General features: G+C 41.9%; 1 protein-coding gene across 3 annotated transcripts in view; it reads right to left on the bottom strand.

Moving 5' to 3' along the window:
• Window positions 1-116: 116 nt before the first annotated feature.
• SYNRG (synergin gamma) overlaps window positions 117-19,029 on the bottom strand; it is a 45,190-nt gene continuing 26,277 nt past the window's right edge. For 2 of the 3 annotated variants that reach the window (XM_054209236.1, XM_054209238.1), the window contains 8 exons: window positions 12,217-12,819; window positions 11,701-11,864; window positions 10,904-10,957; window positions 10,069-10,165; window positions 9,633-9,781; window positions 6,641-6,751; window positions 6,147-6,182; window positions 117-5,092 (listed from right to left, as the gene is read on the bottom strand). In XM_054209236.1, coding sequence (XP_054065211.1) covers window positions 4,961-5,092; window positions 6,147-6,182; window positions 6,641-6,751; window positions 9,633-9,781; window positions 10,069-10,165; window positions 10,904-10,957; window positions 11,701-11,864; window positions 12,217-12,819 — 1,346 coding nt within the window. In that variant the 3' untranslated portion in view covers window positions 117-4,960. The remainder of the gene's footprint in view (window positions 5,093-6,146; window positions 6,183-6,640; window positions 6,752-9,632; window positions 9,782-10,068; window positions 10,166-10,903; window positions 10,958-11,700; window positions 11,865-12,216; window positions 12,820-19,029) is intronic. The other variant, XM_054209237.1, reaches the window with a different exon arrangement.

Here is a 19,029-nt window from a genome sequence, read left to right as displayed (position 1 = left end):
GTTCAGGTTTCGCGGTGGTGTCCCGGTTTCAGTGACAGACAGACAGACGCAGGAGACTCAGTCCATTTAAAAAAAAAAAAAAAAAAAAAAAAAAAAGCGTTCTACTCATCTCTCTATTTTTATCATGAGTTAAACTGAACCGGGGAAACGGTAAGTAAGAAAAGGAACCCGAGATTAAAAACAAGGACTAATCATTAGTCTGGAGACATCCTGAAAGCATGACATTTCAAAGGGGGAAAAAAAAAATACTAAAACCTGAAACCTGCTTGCAAAATTAAACTTTACCTAGAAAATGGACTATGTATAATTTAATGGTATTTTCTATATAAAAACCGGAAGGTAAAAAAATTCTCCACTTTGAATTATTATATAGACTTTATACGCACACTGCTCTAGTCCCTAGGGGAGGGGAAGCTGCTAATTTTCAGCCAAGAAAGCATCAAGACTAACTCTTAAACAAAAGGGGAAGTTAGACCCATAAAAAAATATAATTGCCTAATAAAGCACACTATGAAATAAAGAATTCACCTGAAATACCCATTAGAGATTACATGATGGAGAAGCGCAATGGCATTAATACTGGTAGGTATTTCTTTGCAAAAGATCCTCTGGAGTGCATTCGAGGAGAAGATACTTTACACAAGCGGCTGGTTTCCCACCCCTCAAAACACAGTTTTTCATGCATCCTCAAATCTGTGGAAACCAAAGAACAGCCAGAGCCCCGGTTTACCTCCGGATCGCTGGGATCACACCAGCAGGATCTGTGGGGAAGATCGTTCCTCCTGCTCCCCAGAGGCTTTCCCAAATGGCCGATATCTTAAGCGCCTGCAGAATTGTCTATGTTATCGGGTGAGATGTCTTTCACGTACCCACCACAAAGAAGGTTTCGCTTCTGCAGCTTCATTACCTTTACGGCACTTTTGGCCAACCTCTCAAGGCTTCTCCCGAGCCCGGGGAAGGTTTCACCCAGCCCGTGTATTCCTGTGGAGGAGCCAGTGCCCGCGGAGCTCCCTCCCGCCGGAGGGGACGACATTTGGGCACCAACAAGCAGGAAAAGGAAAAAGCAAGAAGCGTTTTTGTTTCTGGCTGCAGCCTGGAACAAGCCACTCCACGGGTTGGTCAGATATGAAATGAGCTCTTTATTGAAAACAAGGTTTGAATCTCAACAAAGGATTTATAAATCATTGCAATAATTAAGGGAGTAAAGTACTAAAGTCAATTAATAACACTTATTCTCATTGGATTTAAAATATCAGCAGCGACTTCAGCGTAGCACGAACCGAAACAGCTCCAACTACTAAGGGCAAAACCACTTCTAGAAGGCAAGTAACATTCACCCAGAGGGAAGAATAAAGAATCACAAGATAAAGAGAAGTTTTCTGACCACTTTGCTTCATAAAATTATGACATTCATATTTTAATATTGAGAACTGGAATAAAACACAGGTCCGGGGGTGGGGGCGGGGGGGTGGATCTTAAAGAAAAAGTAGTTTGTACAATAGCAGCTTTTATTGAAAAGGCAGTTTTTTTGCTTCAAGTTTAATTAATCTGACATGTAGCTAACTAGAAATTGGAGCATTCCTTGGGTTTTCATGAGCTTCTTCTCAACCTTAGGTTGAACTTCACTATCACTTCGCATATACCACACAGATTTCAAGGAAGGAGCTGCTCAAAACAAACGCAGGTGAAGAGAAGCTGCTGCCGGAGAGGAAAAAGCCAGCGGAAGGGTCAAATGCAGAACGGAACAACAACTCCTATGCCACAAACAACCTTGGAGCGGCTGCAGCCGATCCGGGACACACTCAACCCAAACCTGGCGCTGGAGGGGCAGGGGACGGGCTGGAGCGCTCGGTTCGCTCCCCGAGGAAAAACCACCCCGCACGAAGCCAGCGCGGAAGCATCAGGAATACAGCTGGGTAAAGCAATAATATACATTAAATAACCAAGCGAATAATCTCTTAAAATTCCAAATATACACAAATACATAGAAAACCCACTTTCCACAGGTAATCCCAAGGCAGCTCCAGAGAACGCGTACATTAAATAAAAAAACCCCTACGTTTCTCGCTTTTGTTCCTAGCAAAAGAGACATGCAGACAAAGGAGTTACGTTTACGGGATTCAACACAACCAAAGCGAAAGGCAGCAGCATGTCCATTCGCCTGTGCGGAAAGGAAGCGGGGGAACGCGGTCTGTTAGAACGCACTGTAGAAAATACCGTAACCTTGGATACAGATTGCAAGGACACCGGGCTTTGGCTGGCAATGTCGCCTGTGAGAAGATGCCGAATGCAACAGTGAGTCATCGTAACGACTAGGATAGGGGAGGGAGATGATCCTCGTTGTGCAATGCCTTTATCGAGGGGATCTACATCCAAAACATTTGGTGTATTCCCATGACGTAAAGGTGTTCAGTTCAGAAGGACGCTCTCTGCTTGCCACGAACGCGGTAACGTCGCCTGCTGCTTTCCCTTCTGTAGGGAGCAAGCCAGCACTAGTGTCATACTTCAGTAAGCTCTGCTGCGATTATAATTGTAAATGCCGATTCCTTATTTTTATGGGCCAAAAGACACGCTGGATGCATCTTACAGGGGGAACTTACTTGCTTACCAAGTACATTAACCAGCACAAGAAAAACATCACTGAAAAATGCTTTTATGACAACAAAGCTGGTACTGCATTTGAAATATTGGTTGCTTTAAGTTTCACGTTGTGGCCTCTTTTATTTGTGGCATTCTCTTTTAATTAGAAAAAAAAAATCCTATCTAGCTAAGTCTTCAGGAACTGTGGTGGAAACCCAGGCTAACAATAAACTCCCTTTTCCTAATAATAGCGTTTTCATAAGCAACAGCCTTTGCGTCAGCCAGATACTCAAAACCACTTGAGAAGTTCCCTCGCTTGCAGCAAGACGAAGCATTTGCTTGAAGTCAGACAATGCTGAAGTGCTTCTGTAATTCAGGATGCAAACGCGAGCGTAGGCGTTCTGTGCTGAGCAGACCCCAAACATCAATGGGAATACTTGCCCTGGTGATGTATACAGCGGCCCCTAATTACGGCGGAAAACAATGTATGTGGTCAAAAGCGACGGCGCTGGCTGCTGTAACTATTTCACACCTAATAAATGAAATGGAGAACAAGCGATGAGTGACTGCCCTTTTTTTGATAATTACTGGGCAACAGAAGGCAGGCAGGCACTGTCACACGATTGAAAAATCTGCCACTTGATTAGCTTGAGCTTGCGACTGGAGGCACAAGTTGCTTATTTTATGAATGAGCTAATTTCAGGCAGCAGGAAGATTTATTTTAATTTGTGTAAATAAGGGGCCAGACACCTAGCACTCTTATTAGCCAAGATTGTTTCATTTGGTATAATTAATAGTTTGGTATAACTAAGCCTTTTTTTTTTTTTTTTTTTTAAAAACACGAAGCATCATTTTTCCTCTTTGTAATTTCTATTTCAGCAAACAACCACCGGTCACTGCCAGCTACTTACAACGGAGGCAAGATTAACTTGGAAAAAGCTGTTGGTATCTTTGGAGAGAGGGGAGATTTTCTAGAGATCCGAGAAACTTAAGTCAAAGAATTAAGCAGCAAGTTGTAGCTGATGGCTATACACCCCATTTCGTTCACTGCAGACTAAGACCGTATAGCGGTAAGGCTCGTAAAATAATGCCATGAGGCTCCCACTAGGTTTAAAATTCTGTAACGAGCGCTAAAGCTGACAGCACTGTGGTGTGGATATGGTATCTGAAGGGCGAACGGGGTACTTTAGATGTATGGGTCACATTTGGTGACAGTCTATTATACTAACCTCCTCCAGCCCAGGGAGCTGTACCTACCATAAGCAACGAAAGGGCAGGAGCGCGATAGCCTGCTTCGAAAAATAGCCTGCTTGAGAAGAGCAAGTCTCGGGGTTAAATCACACCCACCTGGAGCAGGAGCTAAGGGGCATCTCGCGCTGCCAGTTCTGAGTCAGAAAAACACGTTATTACAGATAGCAGGAGATTGCACAAGTTACACACAGGCATCCCATCGAGAAAAGCATATTAACATAGAAAAAAGGTAATATATAGAGAGGGGCAGACACGCTGTATCAGTAGAGCCCGATTTTCAACAGTGATGCAGCCGCACAACTACCAAAGGGTCGGGTGAAACACAACAAATCATACCTGCAGTTCAGGACAGGCCCAAGGAAGGAGTATTTACAACAGATTCGCAAAGATTGCAAGTTTTAAAATCCAGCTGCCTGGACTCCAGATATGATAGGGAAAATTTCAATGTATTGTTTTCCAGTCCTTATCCCCCACTACTACCCAGCTATGCAGACGAACACAGTATAATTTAAAATACAGAACAGTGGAAGTATAAATATACAATGGCTCTAGGCAGTCCCATTCCTTCTAAGTCAATAATTCATTTTGCCTTGGAAGTTACTGTGCCTCGTGCATTGCAATAGTATAGCAGCAAACATTGAAAGAAAACCATCGTGGTCCGTATACCAAAAACATTAAAGAAAAGATTTGTTTGCAACTATGTACTTCAAGTATTTAAGTGGTCACTTCTATGCAAATCAGTCTAGCATTTCAGTTTTTCTTGGAAGCTCGGTACTGGCCTCTCTCAGAGGTTTATGCACCCGGTTAGCAGACTGGTTTGTTACAAAGACTAACCCGTTTCCAGCTTGAGAACGACTGACATGCCGCATTTTTTGCCACACTACAGTTTTTTTCTGGTTATTTCCGAAACCCTGGCCATTTCAAGTGAAATTCTTCATGAGCAATGTGTGTGTATGCGACGCACATTTGTACGTGCGACGGTGGCTTTAGCCCATTACTGTACAGAAATCAAACCGAAACCTTTCAAACACTAACCACACCTCAAGCCTTTCCACTTACCCTAACGCACAATTTACCCCCAGTCTCCCGCATTATCAGACCCGATACTCCGTCTTCAGTGCAACTGCTTTCAGAGCAGGTCTGGCAAAATGAGACCTGGCGGTTTCGGCTCCACACAGTTGATCCAGAAATTTGCACAGCTTGCATGGTATTGGTGCCCTCCATACGCCAGCTTAAAGTTATCCGTTTCCGAATTAAAGGCCTAAAATAACAAGAATTGAAACAAGTGTGACAATCTCATCTATTCCAGGATCTAGAAACTAGAGTGGCAAATGGAGAGTGCGCAGGGATCGCCCCAGACTGGCACAGCACGGTAGGACCCTCTCGCTCTGAACAGACCACCCAATAAACAATGTTTTATTTTAGCCTGCAAAGCGTTTGCAGGTGGGCAAAAGCTCCTGACATCACACCTGGCGCATACGTTGCCTGATACACCCCCTGTTAGGGCAGCCATCCGATTAGCACGTCGTCTGATCTGACACCTGGCAACGAACTCACCCTGGTTCATGCATCTCCTAGTTCTGCGACATGCCCATGCAAGATAAATGCTGCTTCTGCCATCCAGGACACAGCTACTGCATCTATTTCACTGGGTCAAATTTTGCTGTGATTTAGGCAGGCGCAATTCTTGGTATTAAGTGTTATTTTAGGTTGAATTTGGTCTACTTTCTTCTGCTAATTAAACAGAATTGAGTTCTGTTAATTAAAACCTGCTTTACAATAGGAGCTTCTGAACAGAGCGTGCGAAGCCAGGAACGAGCTTAAAACATCTCGATGTTTGTTGCTAGGAGATACTTTCCAATGCTTCACAGCCACCTATTTAAAAAAAAAATATTCTAACCCTGTTCCCCACACCCTGGGCTTCCTGCAGAGATTTCTAAAAATGCCATTGCCTACTACGTACAGCCAAAAGTCAATATTTGTATGAAAAAAACCCGACAGTTCCCCCCAACCTGCGACAGACACACAGGCAGCTACAAACTCAGAAACTCACTGCAGTGGATTTTCTACCACACAGAAGTAGCACAAAACCAGAAAGCTATTCATGACATACAAGCATGCAGACAAGACAAAGGGGAGGCTCTAGAGCATGTTAGTTGATCAGATCAAGTGTTAACGGTCACAAAAAATGACTAGAAGAAAAGGATTCATGATTGGTACAATTGAGAATGACAGCTGAAACCAGTTAGCAGTTCAGCCTTCCACACTCAACTAAGAATGATTCTATAAGGAATATGTTTTTTACAGATTCATACTTTTCTAGGAAGCTCTTCCACAGGTTTCTCTTCTTTCTGAAATAACGTTGAAACCAAAAAGTCAGCAAAACTGCCGATACATGTTAATGGGTTGGCATTACTCTGTACACATCCTGGGATTCCCTCCCAGCTCTGCTCATTGCAATACTCCCCTCCTGGTGAGCCTCAGAGATGCATTTCATAAAGAGAAGACATTAACAGATTTTTATTTTTTTAAAAAAATAGATATACTTTTTAAGTCTCAGTATCCCAGTTTCTTCCCTTTTATGAACAATTTAACTCCTCATCCCTTTAACTACATCTGTGTCATCCCCAAAGCCCAATGAAGGCAGGACATTGGCCATTAGAGTCCCACCTATAGGTCAGACTTTGCTTTTGCCACTTCCAATTACAAGTTACAGCCATGAAATTTTTTTTAAATACACCCAAGGCCTAAATGAAAGTCCAAACTGTAAATTAAAAATGAGTGTAACAGTAGAGGCCACTGTACTTACTTTACTTCTTGAATCCACGTTTAGAAGACAGACCCCGCAGGCAAGATCTTGGGCGTTTTTAATCCCTGGACGCAGCATACAAGAAGAGAAATCCAGTGAGTTTTCATCTGGCTAAAGAAACAAGACAATAAAATTTAGGTGTTTTCAGTGACTGGATTTCAGATATCAGGATAAAAGTTATGATTCCGTGATCCGGTTGCCACCGAGAGCCATGGTATCACACCGGCACCATGGCAGGGATGACATGTTACGTTTTTCTCATAGATTGACGCGTGATTTAATCAAAGCCATTAGTGTGTATTCGCAATCCTGCTATGCAGCCTCCATCAGCATTAATTTATAACACTCGCGCTCTTGAAAAAAGGGTTAAGACTACAAAGGAAAGTTTTCTTAAGTTCCACATTCCCACATCAAAAGGGGAAGAAACTTCTGAGGAAAGAGCGCGGGCAGCGGCCGCTCCATTTCAGCTGCAGCGTATGAAGAACGGGAGGAAGATAAACAGTGGTGTGCGACGGCTATTTGTGCAGCTGCAGGAGAGGAGGCAGCGGCCAGCACGGCTTTCCCCAGTTGCCATTTGAAGCCGTGTCTGTACCAGTGTTTATTGTCCCAAATTCCGTATTATTGCCTGATCAAAAAAGGGCAGTTGTTATTCTTCCTGAACTTTTTCCTGAAGCTAGAATACGGCGCAGCAGCGCAAAATGGGATATTACGGTTAACCAAACCATAGAAGAATTAAAGTCACCAGCCGTACATGAGCTCAGGTTAAAAAGAGGCAAAGGCTGGGAAAATAAACCTGGAAATAAGTAATAAGTGAATACAGTCATTTTTCTGGTACACAGTCTTACATTTCAGCCACAAGATAAATGACAACTTAAAACTTTGCATAAGGGTGGTATAAAACTGTTGAAGTTTTGCTTGAAGATGATAGCAGCGCAAATGAAAACAATGACTAAAAATGCAAGAAGCTTAAAAAAAAAAAAAAATAAAAATGGTGTGATCCCAGAACACGTGTACTCTTAATCCACGCTCTGGGTATGCCGATCACGCTCCCCTGCTGAACGGCTGGAAAATAATTGGAATCCTGAAAAAAACACCCTTTAATCTTTAAGTAGATCAATCAAATTAATAAAGGCACTCTAATATTTGTTTACCAAATGCATGAGTGAAGCAAATGAGAAGGTCATCCTGTAATTTGCAGTGAAAAACCACAAGGCTGTGCATAAAATTACCTTGTAACAAAATCCTTTAAAAGATAAAATTAACCTTTCCAAGCACATGCCTCTGAGCTAGAATACTTCTCCTACTTAATTGGCACTTCTGCATCATTTGGGATGCGTGGCTGCAAGACCAGGGGAAGAAGGAATGGATTGCACACCTTCCAGTGACCCAGGCAGAGAAGGCAAACACAGAAAGGGACAATTCTGAGCGCTACAGGAGGTAGCTCGGACAACTTCAGGGGTATTGTGTGTGTTGGAGAAGTCATTATTCACAGCTCCCAATATGTTTAAAATTTATCTGCACCGCCGTAGCTCAGAGAACATGTGGCCACGCTTCAGACTTTAAAGTAATCCCTGTAATCTTCCAAGGAAAAGCATTTTAAGAACTAAATTTTAATCCACTTGCTTAAATCAAGAGAGGATCCTGAAAGCTTTTTAGATTGTTACTATAAACAATGCCCGAGTTCAAACAGATGAGTCCCCATTTATCAACTTCATCTGCCAAGCAGTAAAATATCGAAAGTATAAATTTCACATTATGACAGGCTTTGTGCAACACAGGACAACACCAAAAATACCTGCTTGCCACCCCTGTTTGTATTGGAGAGGTTTAAAAATGTGCAAAAGGTGTGTAAAAAGGGACTGATGATCTATAGTACCTGTTCTGCAGGGAACGACAGGGAGCTGAAGATGGCTCTTTCAAGCAGAGACCAAGTACTCTGGGCCTGACTTATAAATAAGCGTTAATTGGGGAGCAAAAAATCTTTAGTGGCTACAGATGCATTGGAAGAAGGAAGCTACAAATTAAAATGTTCAATGAAAACATAACCATGGTAATGATCTCCTTATTGATGCTTGATGCGAGGTACTGCTACTGACTGAGAGTTAAAGAGGTGTGTATGAGCTAAAGGGATCCATTATGCAAGACAGTATCAAGCACCTACAGACCGACAATTCCCTAAAAATTTGAGTTTTACCACCGGTAAAGAAAGCCATTTTGCACATTGCAATTCCTGCAACATACACACGCAAAAAAGTGCAAGGTATTTAACGGCAAGGTGATTTTTTTGCCTTCTGATTGTGTGTATTCTGTACCTGGGCCCAGCGTGCCCCTCTTTTTCCCAGTTCCTTTCCCATCCCTTCCCGTGGGATGCACTTTCTCTCAAAGGCCACCCCTCAGGCAGCCCCTCGCCATCATTCCCTGCAACCCTGCCCGGTTCTGTAGAAAGCCCTCGAGCTCCTAGCAGGCTGTGTCAGAGCAATGGAGCTTTTTCTGGTGGTTCTGTTCAGAGGAGGAAAAGCTATTTAGGCTGTAGCAGGAACCAAAACAAACTCAGGCATTTCCAAATGCAGAGAGAAAGGAAAACAGTTGAGTTATGCCCGTGTTGCTCCACTGTGTGCTCCTGTATTGTGAGCAGTACAGCTAATTGCAGAGATATTACAAAGACAAGATAGGTCCACACTATTCTGGCTTCATAAAATCACTTATTTCAATTTTACTAAATTTCCCTTATTTCAGAGGTCCACAGACACATAGGCTATCATCTAAATCATTAAGATATTTAGTAAAATAACATCATGTTTGCACATAAGTAAAACTTGTCATACAGGGAGCTTTGAACTGGATATCACAAATAAGCACATTTCCATTTTGCAAGAGGAAAATACATACTGTAAAGTTAGAACACCCCGTGAAGTCATTTGACATGCAATTATGATTTTTTTTTTTAATTTTTTTTTTTTTTAGTAAAGGCATAGCTTATTTTTGGTCTTACCGTTAAAGCAGCAAGTGACATGAAGCTTATTAGGTTGTTCCACACTTTATCAATATCCTTCAGCAGCTGCTGGAGTTTCTCACTGCAAACGGCAGTTGCTTTGATACCCAGTTCAACTCTCTTTGTTACTCTGTAGACTTCAACAACCCCTGCCAATATAAAACACAGTGGAGGATTGCAGAGAATTCACTGCAAGCACAGGTTCCTGATATTTTAGCTCAGAAATAGCACAAAATAGGCATGGCACACGGAAGGTGGTCATGGACGGTTATTTCGAAGTAGTAATTACAGTTATGTAGCAGAAGAGTTGTTTGTTATTTCGGTGCAGGCAAAGATTAAGCTAAAAAATAATACTGTTTTGAAAAGAGTGATTATATATTACTGTTTTTTCAGAGGAGAACTTTCAATGTAAGAGACATGGTAAATTAAAACATACCTAGTAAATATTCCATGCCTTGAGCAGACTGGATAACTTCAGTGCAAACGGATGAACTACTTATTCCATTTAAGGTATCATTCGCTTTCTTTATGACCTGGTGGAAATGAATTTCATAAAACTATGGTGTTACCTACTTTAAAATAATCATTATGAACAAGGCTGTCCCCAACAGAAACTATTATACAAAAAAGGAGGTAAATTAAATAAGAAATAATTGCCATGCTTCATCCCATGTTTTTGTACATTCATGCTGTAACTAGATCAGGGGAAAAATAGGAACATTTAAAACCTTAACGTATTCCCCCAAATATTTTCACTACCAAAATAATAGTTTTAAGAGTATGCGTGCATTGCAATCTAGTTTAATAATAGCATACACAGTTTTGGCTGTCTAATACTCAAACGCAAAGAAGAAATTTTAAGGAAAACTAATCTGGCTGTGAAACACCTGACACCCGTGACCAGAAAATTCATGACCTCTCCACACAGCACATTACACAAGCCCATTTCACAAAACGTGCGGAGGAGCCAGCTGGTATCAGTGCCTCGAACAAGGTATCTTTACTGGGCACCCAAAACATGGGAACACCGCATTAACTAGGTAACTTGAAAATTTATGCAAAAGCCAAACTAAAGCCGAAGTGACAGGGAGATTAGCACAGGATCTTAAACCGAGGAGGTAACGCTTCTGCTGTGTGACAGCTTTTGGGTTAAAAACTGTAATCCACTCGGGCTGATTCACACCCTTTCTGTGCCTATACGGGCTTAAACTCTGGATGAGGTGGTACCCACAGGACGGAGGAGAAGGTTTCGGAGGAGACCAGACACTTACCTGCAGGGCACTCTCCAAGCATCTCTGCCATTCATACGCGTACCTCTCGCTTTCCTATTTGAAAGAAAAGGACAGTCTGAATCTCGGTCCTACACTCATTTCCCTTTCTCCTATCGCAACAGACATACAGTAAACAGGCATTTTAAGAGATTATTTGCAGATTAGCTATGTAAATTTTTAACATACCTATTCCTAATTCCCCCCCCACACACACACACACTCTCTTTAAATATTCTCTTTGCACCTGAACTCTAAAATTTGATTTCTGGGAGTTAGAACTAGTTTCAAAAGAAAGAACATATATGAACAGGTTAAAAGTTTGCTTTGCACATATCTACTCCCGACACATTTGTTACAGGTCTGCTGTTCTACAAATAGGGATTAGCAGAATTTAATCCAAGTCCTTTCACCATCCATTCTGAAGATGAGCAAGAGAAATAACTACCACACAGCCAAAAAAGTTAAGCCATTTCCAAAAGCCAATGGTCTCGGTGCCAAAACTGGGATTAGATTTAAGTCGTAACTAATTTCCAGTTACAAGCTTAGACTGCAAGGTCAAGTGATTCTGACTGACTTTCAGACAAGAGCATTTTATTCCCCCTTCACAAGACTTTAAAGACAGGAGAGGAGACACCTCCTTTATGAGCAGTTTCCCATCGAAACATCTAGATGCTATCTTAGAATCATACCCTAATTTCAAAGAGCTAAAGTCCCAAAGCGCTGGGATACAGAACACCCTTGGTATCACACCGATGAAAGTCATTGCCAATTTACTTGTATTCCCGGTACTTCCTTACCTCAACTTCCCCAGTCAAGTCTTTGTATTTGTCTCTGATGACAGGCAAAGCAGGCTTCTCACTTAGAGTATTCGAACGATCTCTAAATGGCTGTTCCAAAACCGGTAAAGGTGAAGAGCGACTTATTTCTCGGTCTCCTAGGCTTAAGCTCCTTTTATGAGACCCTAAAAAGTTCGGATATAAACAAGTTAGCCTTTTAATCATAAAGGCATGGACTATTTAAAATGAATAAAGTAGTAGGGATGCACTGCTACTCCAGAGGAACAAAGCCTTCTATTTACTCGGTGACTGGTGCAAATTTCCCCAGTTCCTCAATTCTTCACGATTTTTTTGGCACAAAATTTTTTCTTCTAGAAAAAGACCTGCTCCAAACGCAATAGAAATCAATGAGAAGATTCAGCTTGTTTCCAGTAGCCTTTGGAACAAACCCCACTGGCTAATTTATAATTTGATTGTAAAAATTAGCCTTTGCTAAACACATGCGTTATGGGCTTCCTCCACCCTGAGCACGCTTACCTTGAACAGACAAGTCAAAGGTAGCCAGCTCGCTCTTGATCATTTCTTCACTAGACTTCACCTTGCCTTGAGAAGTCGCCACCAAGAAGTCAAACTTGCTGATTTTTGGCTTTTCACTTTGGAATTCTCCAAAGTCATCTGTGGACTCTCTTTGCAGTTCAGAAGAGATACCACTAGCAAGGAAGTCTGCCTCTTGGTTTGTGTCAGCTGCTGCTGCCGCATCCTGTGCTTCTGATGAAGGTCTTGCAAAATCACCGAAGTCTCCAATGTCATCATCACTTGGACCGCTAGATATTGGTCCAGAGTCTTTAAAGTTTGCAAAGGCTGCAAAGGAAACATCCTGTAAAGCATCCTCACTGGAAAAGGTTGTCACTTTGGAAACTGTTGTCATGGTAATGCTTTCTGAACTGCCAAACAAGGTCTCCTTCTTCTGAAGAACAGAAGTTGCCGCAGAGGATCCACTTCCTGCAGACGGGACAAAGGAGGAGAGCTTCTTGCCCGGATGAATGTCTTCTTTGTCAGACCAGTCATAGCTTGCCAGGCTGCTGACTGCAGACCCACTGTTGTAGCTTCCAAATGGGGCACATTTTAAGTCATCTATATCTGAGAAAAACAAACCCCTACCATTAGAAGCTGAAGCTCAAACATTAATCTCTGTACAGCGTACAAAAACAATATCAACTTGCCAAGAGTCTTAAAGAACTGCGAGAACAAACACAGTGAATTGTTGTTTCAACGAGGCTTAAACTGGAGTTTGGGAAAAAAAAAAAATAGATCTGAAAAATACCTAAGCATTTAGTACAGAAATTTCACCATTTAATAAATGTAAGCCTTGACCTTTGAATATTGTCTTATATTTTAAGCTGAAAGTCACCATCCCACTACGGGTAGTGAAGAAACACTAAAAAAAAATATATAAATATAAATAAATGTTTCTAGACAGTACAGACTGCACAGATCACCAGTTCATTTTTCCGATGCTGGCGGCAGAATCTACAATCAAAACGTAAACATTAGCAACTCAAACATCGCATTATTTCATCTTATCAAAACCAACCACACAGAAGACTGGGCTAACTTTTCCATTCCCTCCGATAAAGTATTAATACACTTTCATTTTATATTCATGCTTTGATACAAATAATGTATAAAATATGCTGCAAGAATTTGAAAAAAAAAATAGAAATCCTGTTTAAGCTTATCACCGTTACTGCAGTGCCACACGGCCGACTCTTCAAACTTACGGGTTCCAGGAATGACGCGAACAGTGCGAAGATCGTGGTTTAGCTTTTACAGACTATTTATTTGGTTAAGTAGAGAGAAAAAGCCAGTTATTTTGCAAAAAGCTCCAAACATTTCTACTCACCTGGCAATTCTATGGGCCAACAGGTTCTCCTCACTGCCGTGAGCAGGTATGAGATACAGCCTGGTTGCTCACGTTAGCGCAGCAATGGAGCCCACACCGCGACCGGGGGCTGCTGGGCTTTGTCCTCTACTCATTCAACTGATCTTTCACGTTAGTCTAGACTGAGATTGATCCATAGCGAAGGCACAGAGAGCCAGGGGCTGGGGAGTTTTCATTAAAGCATTAAAAAAAAAAAAAAAGCTCTACTATACTACATTTGGCATTTGTTTTCGAGCATTAAGGATTGTCAGTTTGGATCAGACATTGAGCCGCTGCTCAGTGCCTAGGGTCAAACGGTCTCGAGGTAAAGCCAACCCAAACCAGAAAATATATTCTCTTAGCATGCTTTTAGCTGAGACTCTTCTGATAAACATTATGGTCTTAACCGGCTGGCACACAGTACCAGCAACTTGGGTTTAATACAGCCAGGGCGGGAAGAAGCTGACTTTCCAGCTGCCCTCGTTACTCAATCTGGCCACACCAGCCCCAGGATTAAACCATTTTAACAAAACATTTCTGCCTTTGTTTATTCATTTTACTGGAAGGGGAGAGCAGGCTCCGCTTTAGGCTGCTTTCCAGGCATGACCCACATACATAGCTAATTAAAAAGTCCAACAAATATACAATATAATGTTAGAGTTTAATGGCTACGACAATAAAAGGCCCCTTGCCACGGGTCAGCGAGGCTCGGTGTGTCATCTATCAGATCTTCCTGCAGCTGCGGCATTTGCACATGACAGGAGCTCGCTAACGAACCTTAGCACCTTGCATACAGACAGCAAGATTTCAAAGTGCCATTTCGAATATTAAATTTGTAGAGCAAGCAGTTTACAGAAGGGTAAACAGACGAGAGATGAAATCACCTGCTTATGGCAAAACTGAGCAGAAAGAAGGCTGCGAGGTGAAAAGGAGCTGACTTGCAAGGGATCGGTAATTTATCACAAGAAACCACACCTTGCGCTCTCAAATACATGGTTTTGTTTAAAGAAGTTAAATGAAAGCTTCGCTAGCATTAAAGAGTGCCAGAATAACCTCCAAAATGTTAGCCAGCTGTAATTAATCCTGGGATCTTGAAAAGCATACTAGGCAACCTCCTTCTCCTTTTTTTTTTCCCCCCTTCAATTTGTGTTGACTCCAAAACCCAGCAAAGATTTAAGCACGGCTATTGTTTGGGTGTTCACCAGGAAATGAAAAGAAAGAGCGATGATCCGACTGTGAAGCTCTGCACAACCTATTGTGAATGATTTCTTTGATAACTGGTAAGAGTTTGAGCTGAAAACACATCCCAGAGGCCCGGGTCAGCACGGTCCCCCTGCTCGGGTCCTGGCTTGGGGACAGGCAGAGCCAGCAGCTGCGGTGGCAACCCTCAACCGCCATCAATAGGTCACGGCAGGGGAGGCAGAACAGTATTTTAATTATTCACAAACTAAGATTCAAGATTCTCTAGGTGAATTCACGCAGACCTGAAACCCATCTGCGTAGGTCTAAAAGCTGAGATGAAATGTAACAGTTCAACTCTATACATTTTATTTATTTGGATAGCTATGAAAGGATAACTCTGGTGAGTAAACTTTCCTAGGGGTATTATATTACAGGAAAAACACCGTGTTCAGAGAGAAAGTGTTTACGGCTAAAGCAGGCCTAAAACAATTTATTGAGTCATAGAATTGTCTAGGTTGGAAGGGACCTTTCAGATCCAGTCCAAGATTGCGCAGTATGAGAAGTATTGAGAAGTATGAAAAAATAAGAATGTATGCGCAGCTGTCCATAACCCAAGGCAAACTAGGTTTTATAAGAATTTTTATTCTATTGCAAAACCCCCGATGTTTTGCTGTGCCATGCACCGCACTTCATAGAATCTTTTACCACAAGTTAGATGCTTTTGCATCCAGGAAGTAAAATCATAACCTTTGTCGTAGCTACGGCCCAACCGGAGGCTGATCTGAGCTCCAAGCACATTCACTGCGTAATGAAAAGAGCTTTTCCCCCCCCCGACAGGTAGCAGAGCAACTCCCCACAGACTAATAAGCAAAAAAGCAGTTTACACATGAAAAGCACTTCTTTGTTGGCCCTAGAGAACTTGTGATGCGGGTATCTTTATTACCGGCAAAAAGTTGTTTTATTAAGCGGTGTTAAGAACTGCTCCTCCAACAGCCTTTTTCTTAAAGACCACAGGTACGTTTAATGAATAAAAAAAGCTGTAGTTAAAATGCTGCAGTTCTAGCCTCCGCTGTAATAAAAGCTTCATTTTGCTGGTATGGCCATTCAAAATTTAAGAAGATGCATGTGTATCAGTACTTTTTTTTCAAAGCAAGAGATGATTAAGTGGGAAAAAAAATTAATTACTTCTAAGCACCACACTTAGGGAAGATGGACACTACGGAGCTCCCGCCAGTTCCTTCTGGAGGACACTTTTAGTAAGAACAGATTCTGAACTGATGAGAAGCATTAAATTTTATCCAAAAAAATGAGTAAAAACTAAACCCATTCAAGATTCTAGGAAAACGCTTTGTTTTGAGGACACGCAATCTTTTTTTGTAAAGTTAAAAGTGATTTTTTTTAGTTACCATTTTTTAGAGAGCATACAGCAAATTCCCTGTGGAAGCAGGGCAAATCTTAAACTGATCATGCGTTAGGAATCCTATAATCCTATCACAAGAGATATATCAACAGATTTCAGTGAAATATATCATCATAAACCAGTACTCCTTAGTAATCTCAGTAGCAATCCTGTGGTGTCGTTCAGAAACAACAGAACAGATTGGAGTTTAGTTCTGTTACAAAAATCCAAAAAGCTCTTAGTCCCAATTGAGTTAAAGCCACACATCATTGGCACCGTCAGCTTTGCCCTGGTGAGACCAGGAAACACAGCCCAGATTGAATCCACTGGACAGAGACTCTCAGATCACCTAAAGATGGGAGCAGGGTGAGACGGCTGCATGTGTGTCTGTAAAAATCAAAGTCAGATCCATTCAAATATCACGTAACCACATTTTTTTCCCCTTAAAAATATTTTCTAGTGGACCAAGAATGGAAAAAGTGATCTTCACAGAGTCATGCTGGAGCGCAGTTAAGTTTCCGAAAGCTTTAGAAACAAAACCCCAATTTGTATTTCCTCCAAAGCAAAAGGTTTGAAATATTTACCATTTACTTCCCAACCCTTTTGAACTCCCAAAGCCACAGTCCAGCCTGCCTGCTCCTCACCTGGGGACAGCTACAGCTACACAAGCCAGCCACGCCGCCGCTGGGGAGGCAGAGCTGTAGCTGCCAAGGCACCTACGGAATACTGACGGAGGGTGAAATACAGTTAGAACACTGTTTTCCCAGTGTTATCTCATCTACAGGAAAACTTGACATCCTTCATTTCAGCCAAGTATAACAACTCATTTCAACTACCAAGGATTAAGTTATGGCTGGAGGCAATTTACAAGCTGGAGCCTTCAATGTCAACGGTTTAATCATTTAAGGAAAACCCTTGACAGCCTTAGTGATATTCTAAAGAAAACTGAAAAAGACAATTCAGAAGATTATAATATATTTAGTGTTTTTAACCAGCATAGGAGACTTTGAAGTTTTTATATTTCAATTTGTATTAAATTCTGATGAATAAATATAACTCTTGTGTCACTTTGTCATTGTCAGGGTAGTGCAGGTGGTAGCAAGTTCTGTTCCTAGCGGGAACAGCATCAACCCCAGAGCTCTTGCACTGGGAGCATCACCAGCAGCCTGAGGACCAAGTCCGGAGACTGGTCGGGGACAGGCACCCCCCTCCTTACCGCTTCCAGTGGGGCTTCACCCGATAAAGTTGGAAACTGGAAGAATACAGAGGCTTGTACATACTGCTGCTCTCTGTGTTGTACCTGTCAGCAATCAGAAACATTCAAAGGCCATTTCTCAGCCGGTGAAGCCTGGCACAGCGCTAACGATAAGGGAGTTACTCCAATTTACTTTCGCTAAAGAATGGCAGTACCTAGCACGGCTAAGGTGCAAACCATCAGGAACGATGACTGTAAGATAAATTAAAATGAAGGAAAAAGGAGAGAAAAGCCTTCAAACCTTGGGGAATTAAAGAATTCGCTAATTATTTTTTAATGATAATGATAAATAACGTTTCACAGCAGAATAAAGGCCCCCTGAGCGTGCGTTGGAAGTGGAGCCAGCTGACTGCAGCCCTGTCTCTGCACCCTTTGGCTGGGCTCGGAGAGCGCTCAGAAAATACACACCCTCCACCGTTAGAGACCTTCACAGAGTAAATAAGTGTTGTTAAACTCTTCTATTTGCAGAATTCTGCTAAATGAGAGCAAGTGAGTGAATCTGACTGTCAAGTCTGGACAAAAAATGTAATAAAGAAGAGAGTCATGAACATTATTCTCGCTCCTCCAGGTATGATTAACTGAACAAATACTAATAGCACAAGCCCTGCGGAATTAAGTCCCTCAGGTTTGTGTTCAAGACTTCAGTTTGAAAAGCTTTAGGGCTAGGCATAACCTACTGCTTCTCCAGAATGAAAAAGGGGTGGGTTTTTTTGTTTGTGGTTTTTTTTTTTCCCCTTTTAAAATCTCTCAAGAAGTGTAAAGAAGAGAAAACACATTCTGGTTTCTGGTCTGGTTTTTGCTCTTGCGGCAAAGAACTACAAAAACCCAGTTTGGGCCAGTGCAATGCTTTAACTTTATTCCACATCTCAATTATTTTTAGCTTGTCTGCTAATTTGACGTTAATCCCAAACTGTTAGTGGCCTGGGATTTGGAGGAATTCGAAGTGACGTTAATTATGTGACACGTGTTTGAAAGCTTCAACATTTACTAAGCCAGGAGTTCCCAAACAGAAAAAGGAAACAGGGCCCTTTACCGTGGGGCACCAATTAACTCACTCTAGATGAGCTAAATAAATATCAGAATATAGTTTAATGGGCTCCTACTCATAAAGGCCTAGATAGCAACACATTTTCCAGCAGGGCCCCTTCACAAAGGTATACCATGACCGCGGCTGGCAGCAGGGAAATCCAGATGAGGAGACAACGGGACAGAGAAGACATTATGTCTGTCTTCAGTCTGAACTGCCACCATACCCACAAAACCAACTCACAGAAACAACCCTGACATCCACACATCTCCTCGAATAAAATCCCTCTCACAAACTGCTCTTTTAAAAAAAATATTGTTTAGCCTGATCTGTAAAGTTGCAGAAGCGCACAGGGAGCGAGGTCAAAGCGTTGGAAGAGGAGAAAGAAGCTCACCCACACCAAAGGCACCCGCCAGCTTAAGGGGATACTATAACTTTAAACTTTGTATTTTTCAGGAAAAAGAAATACATTGCTGGTTTGCAACAAATCACACACATCCCCACATTTTCAAAATATGCCAAGATAATATTTATTAACACAGCAGGACTTACAGATCACAAAAGAT

This window comes from Rissa tridactyla, chromosome 7, assembly GCF_028500815.1.
Source record: "Rissa tridactyla isolate bRisTri1 chromosome 7, bRisTri1.patW.cur.20221130, whole genome shotgun sequence".
In the NCBI taxonomy this organism is placed as follows: domain Eukaryota; kingdom Metazoa; phylum Chordata; class Aves; order Charadriiformes; family Laridae; genus Rissa; species Rissa tridactyla.
This window is presented reverse-complemented; position numbering and strand designations above follow the sequence as displayed.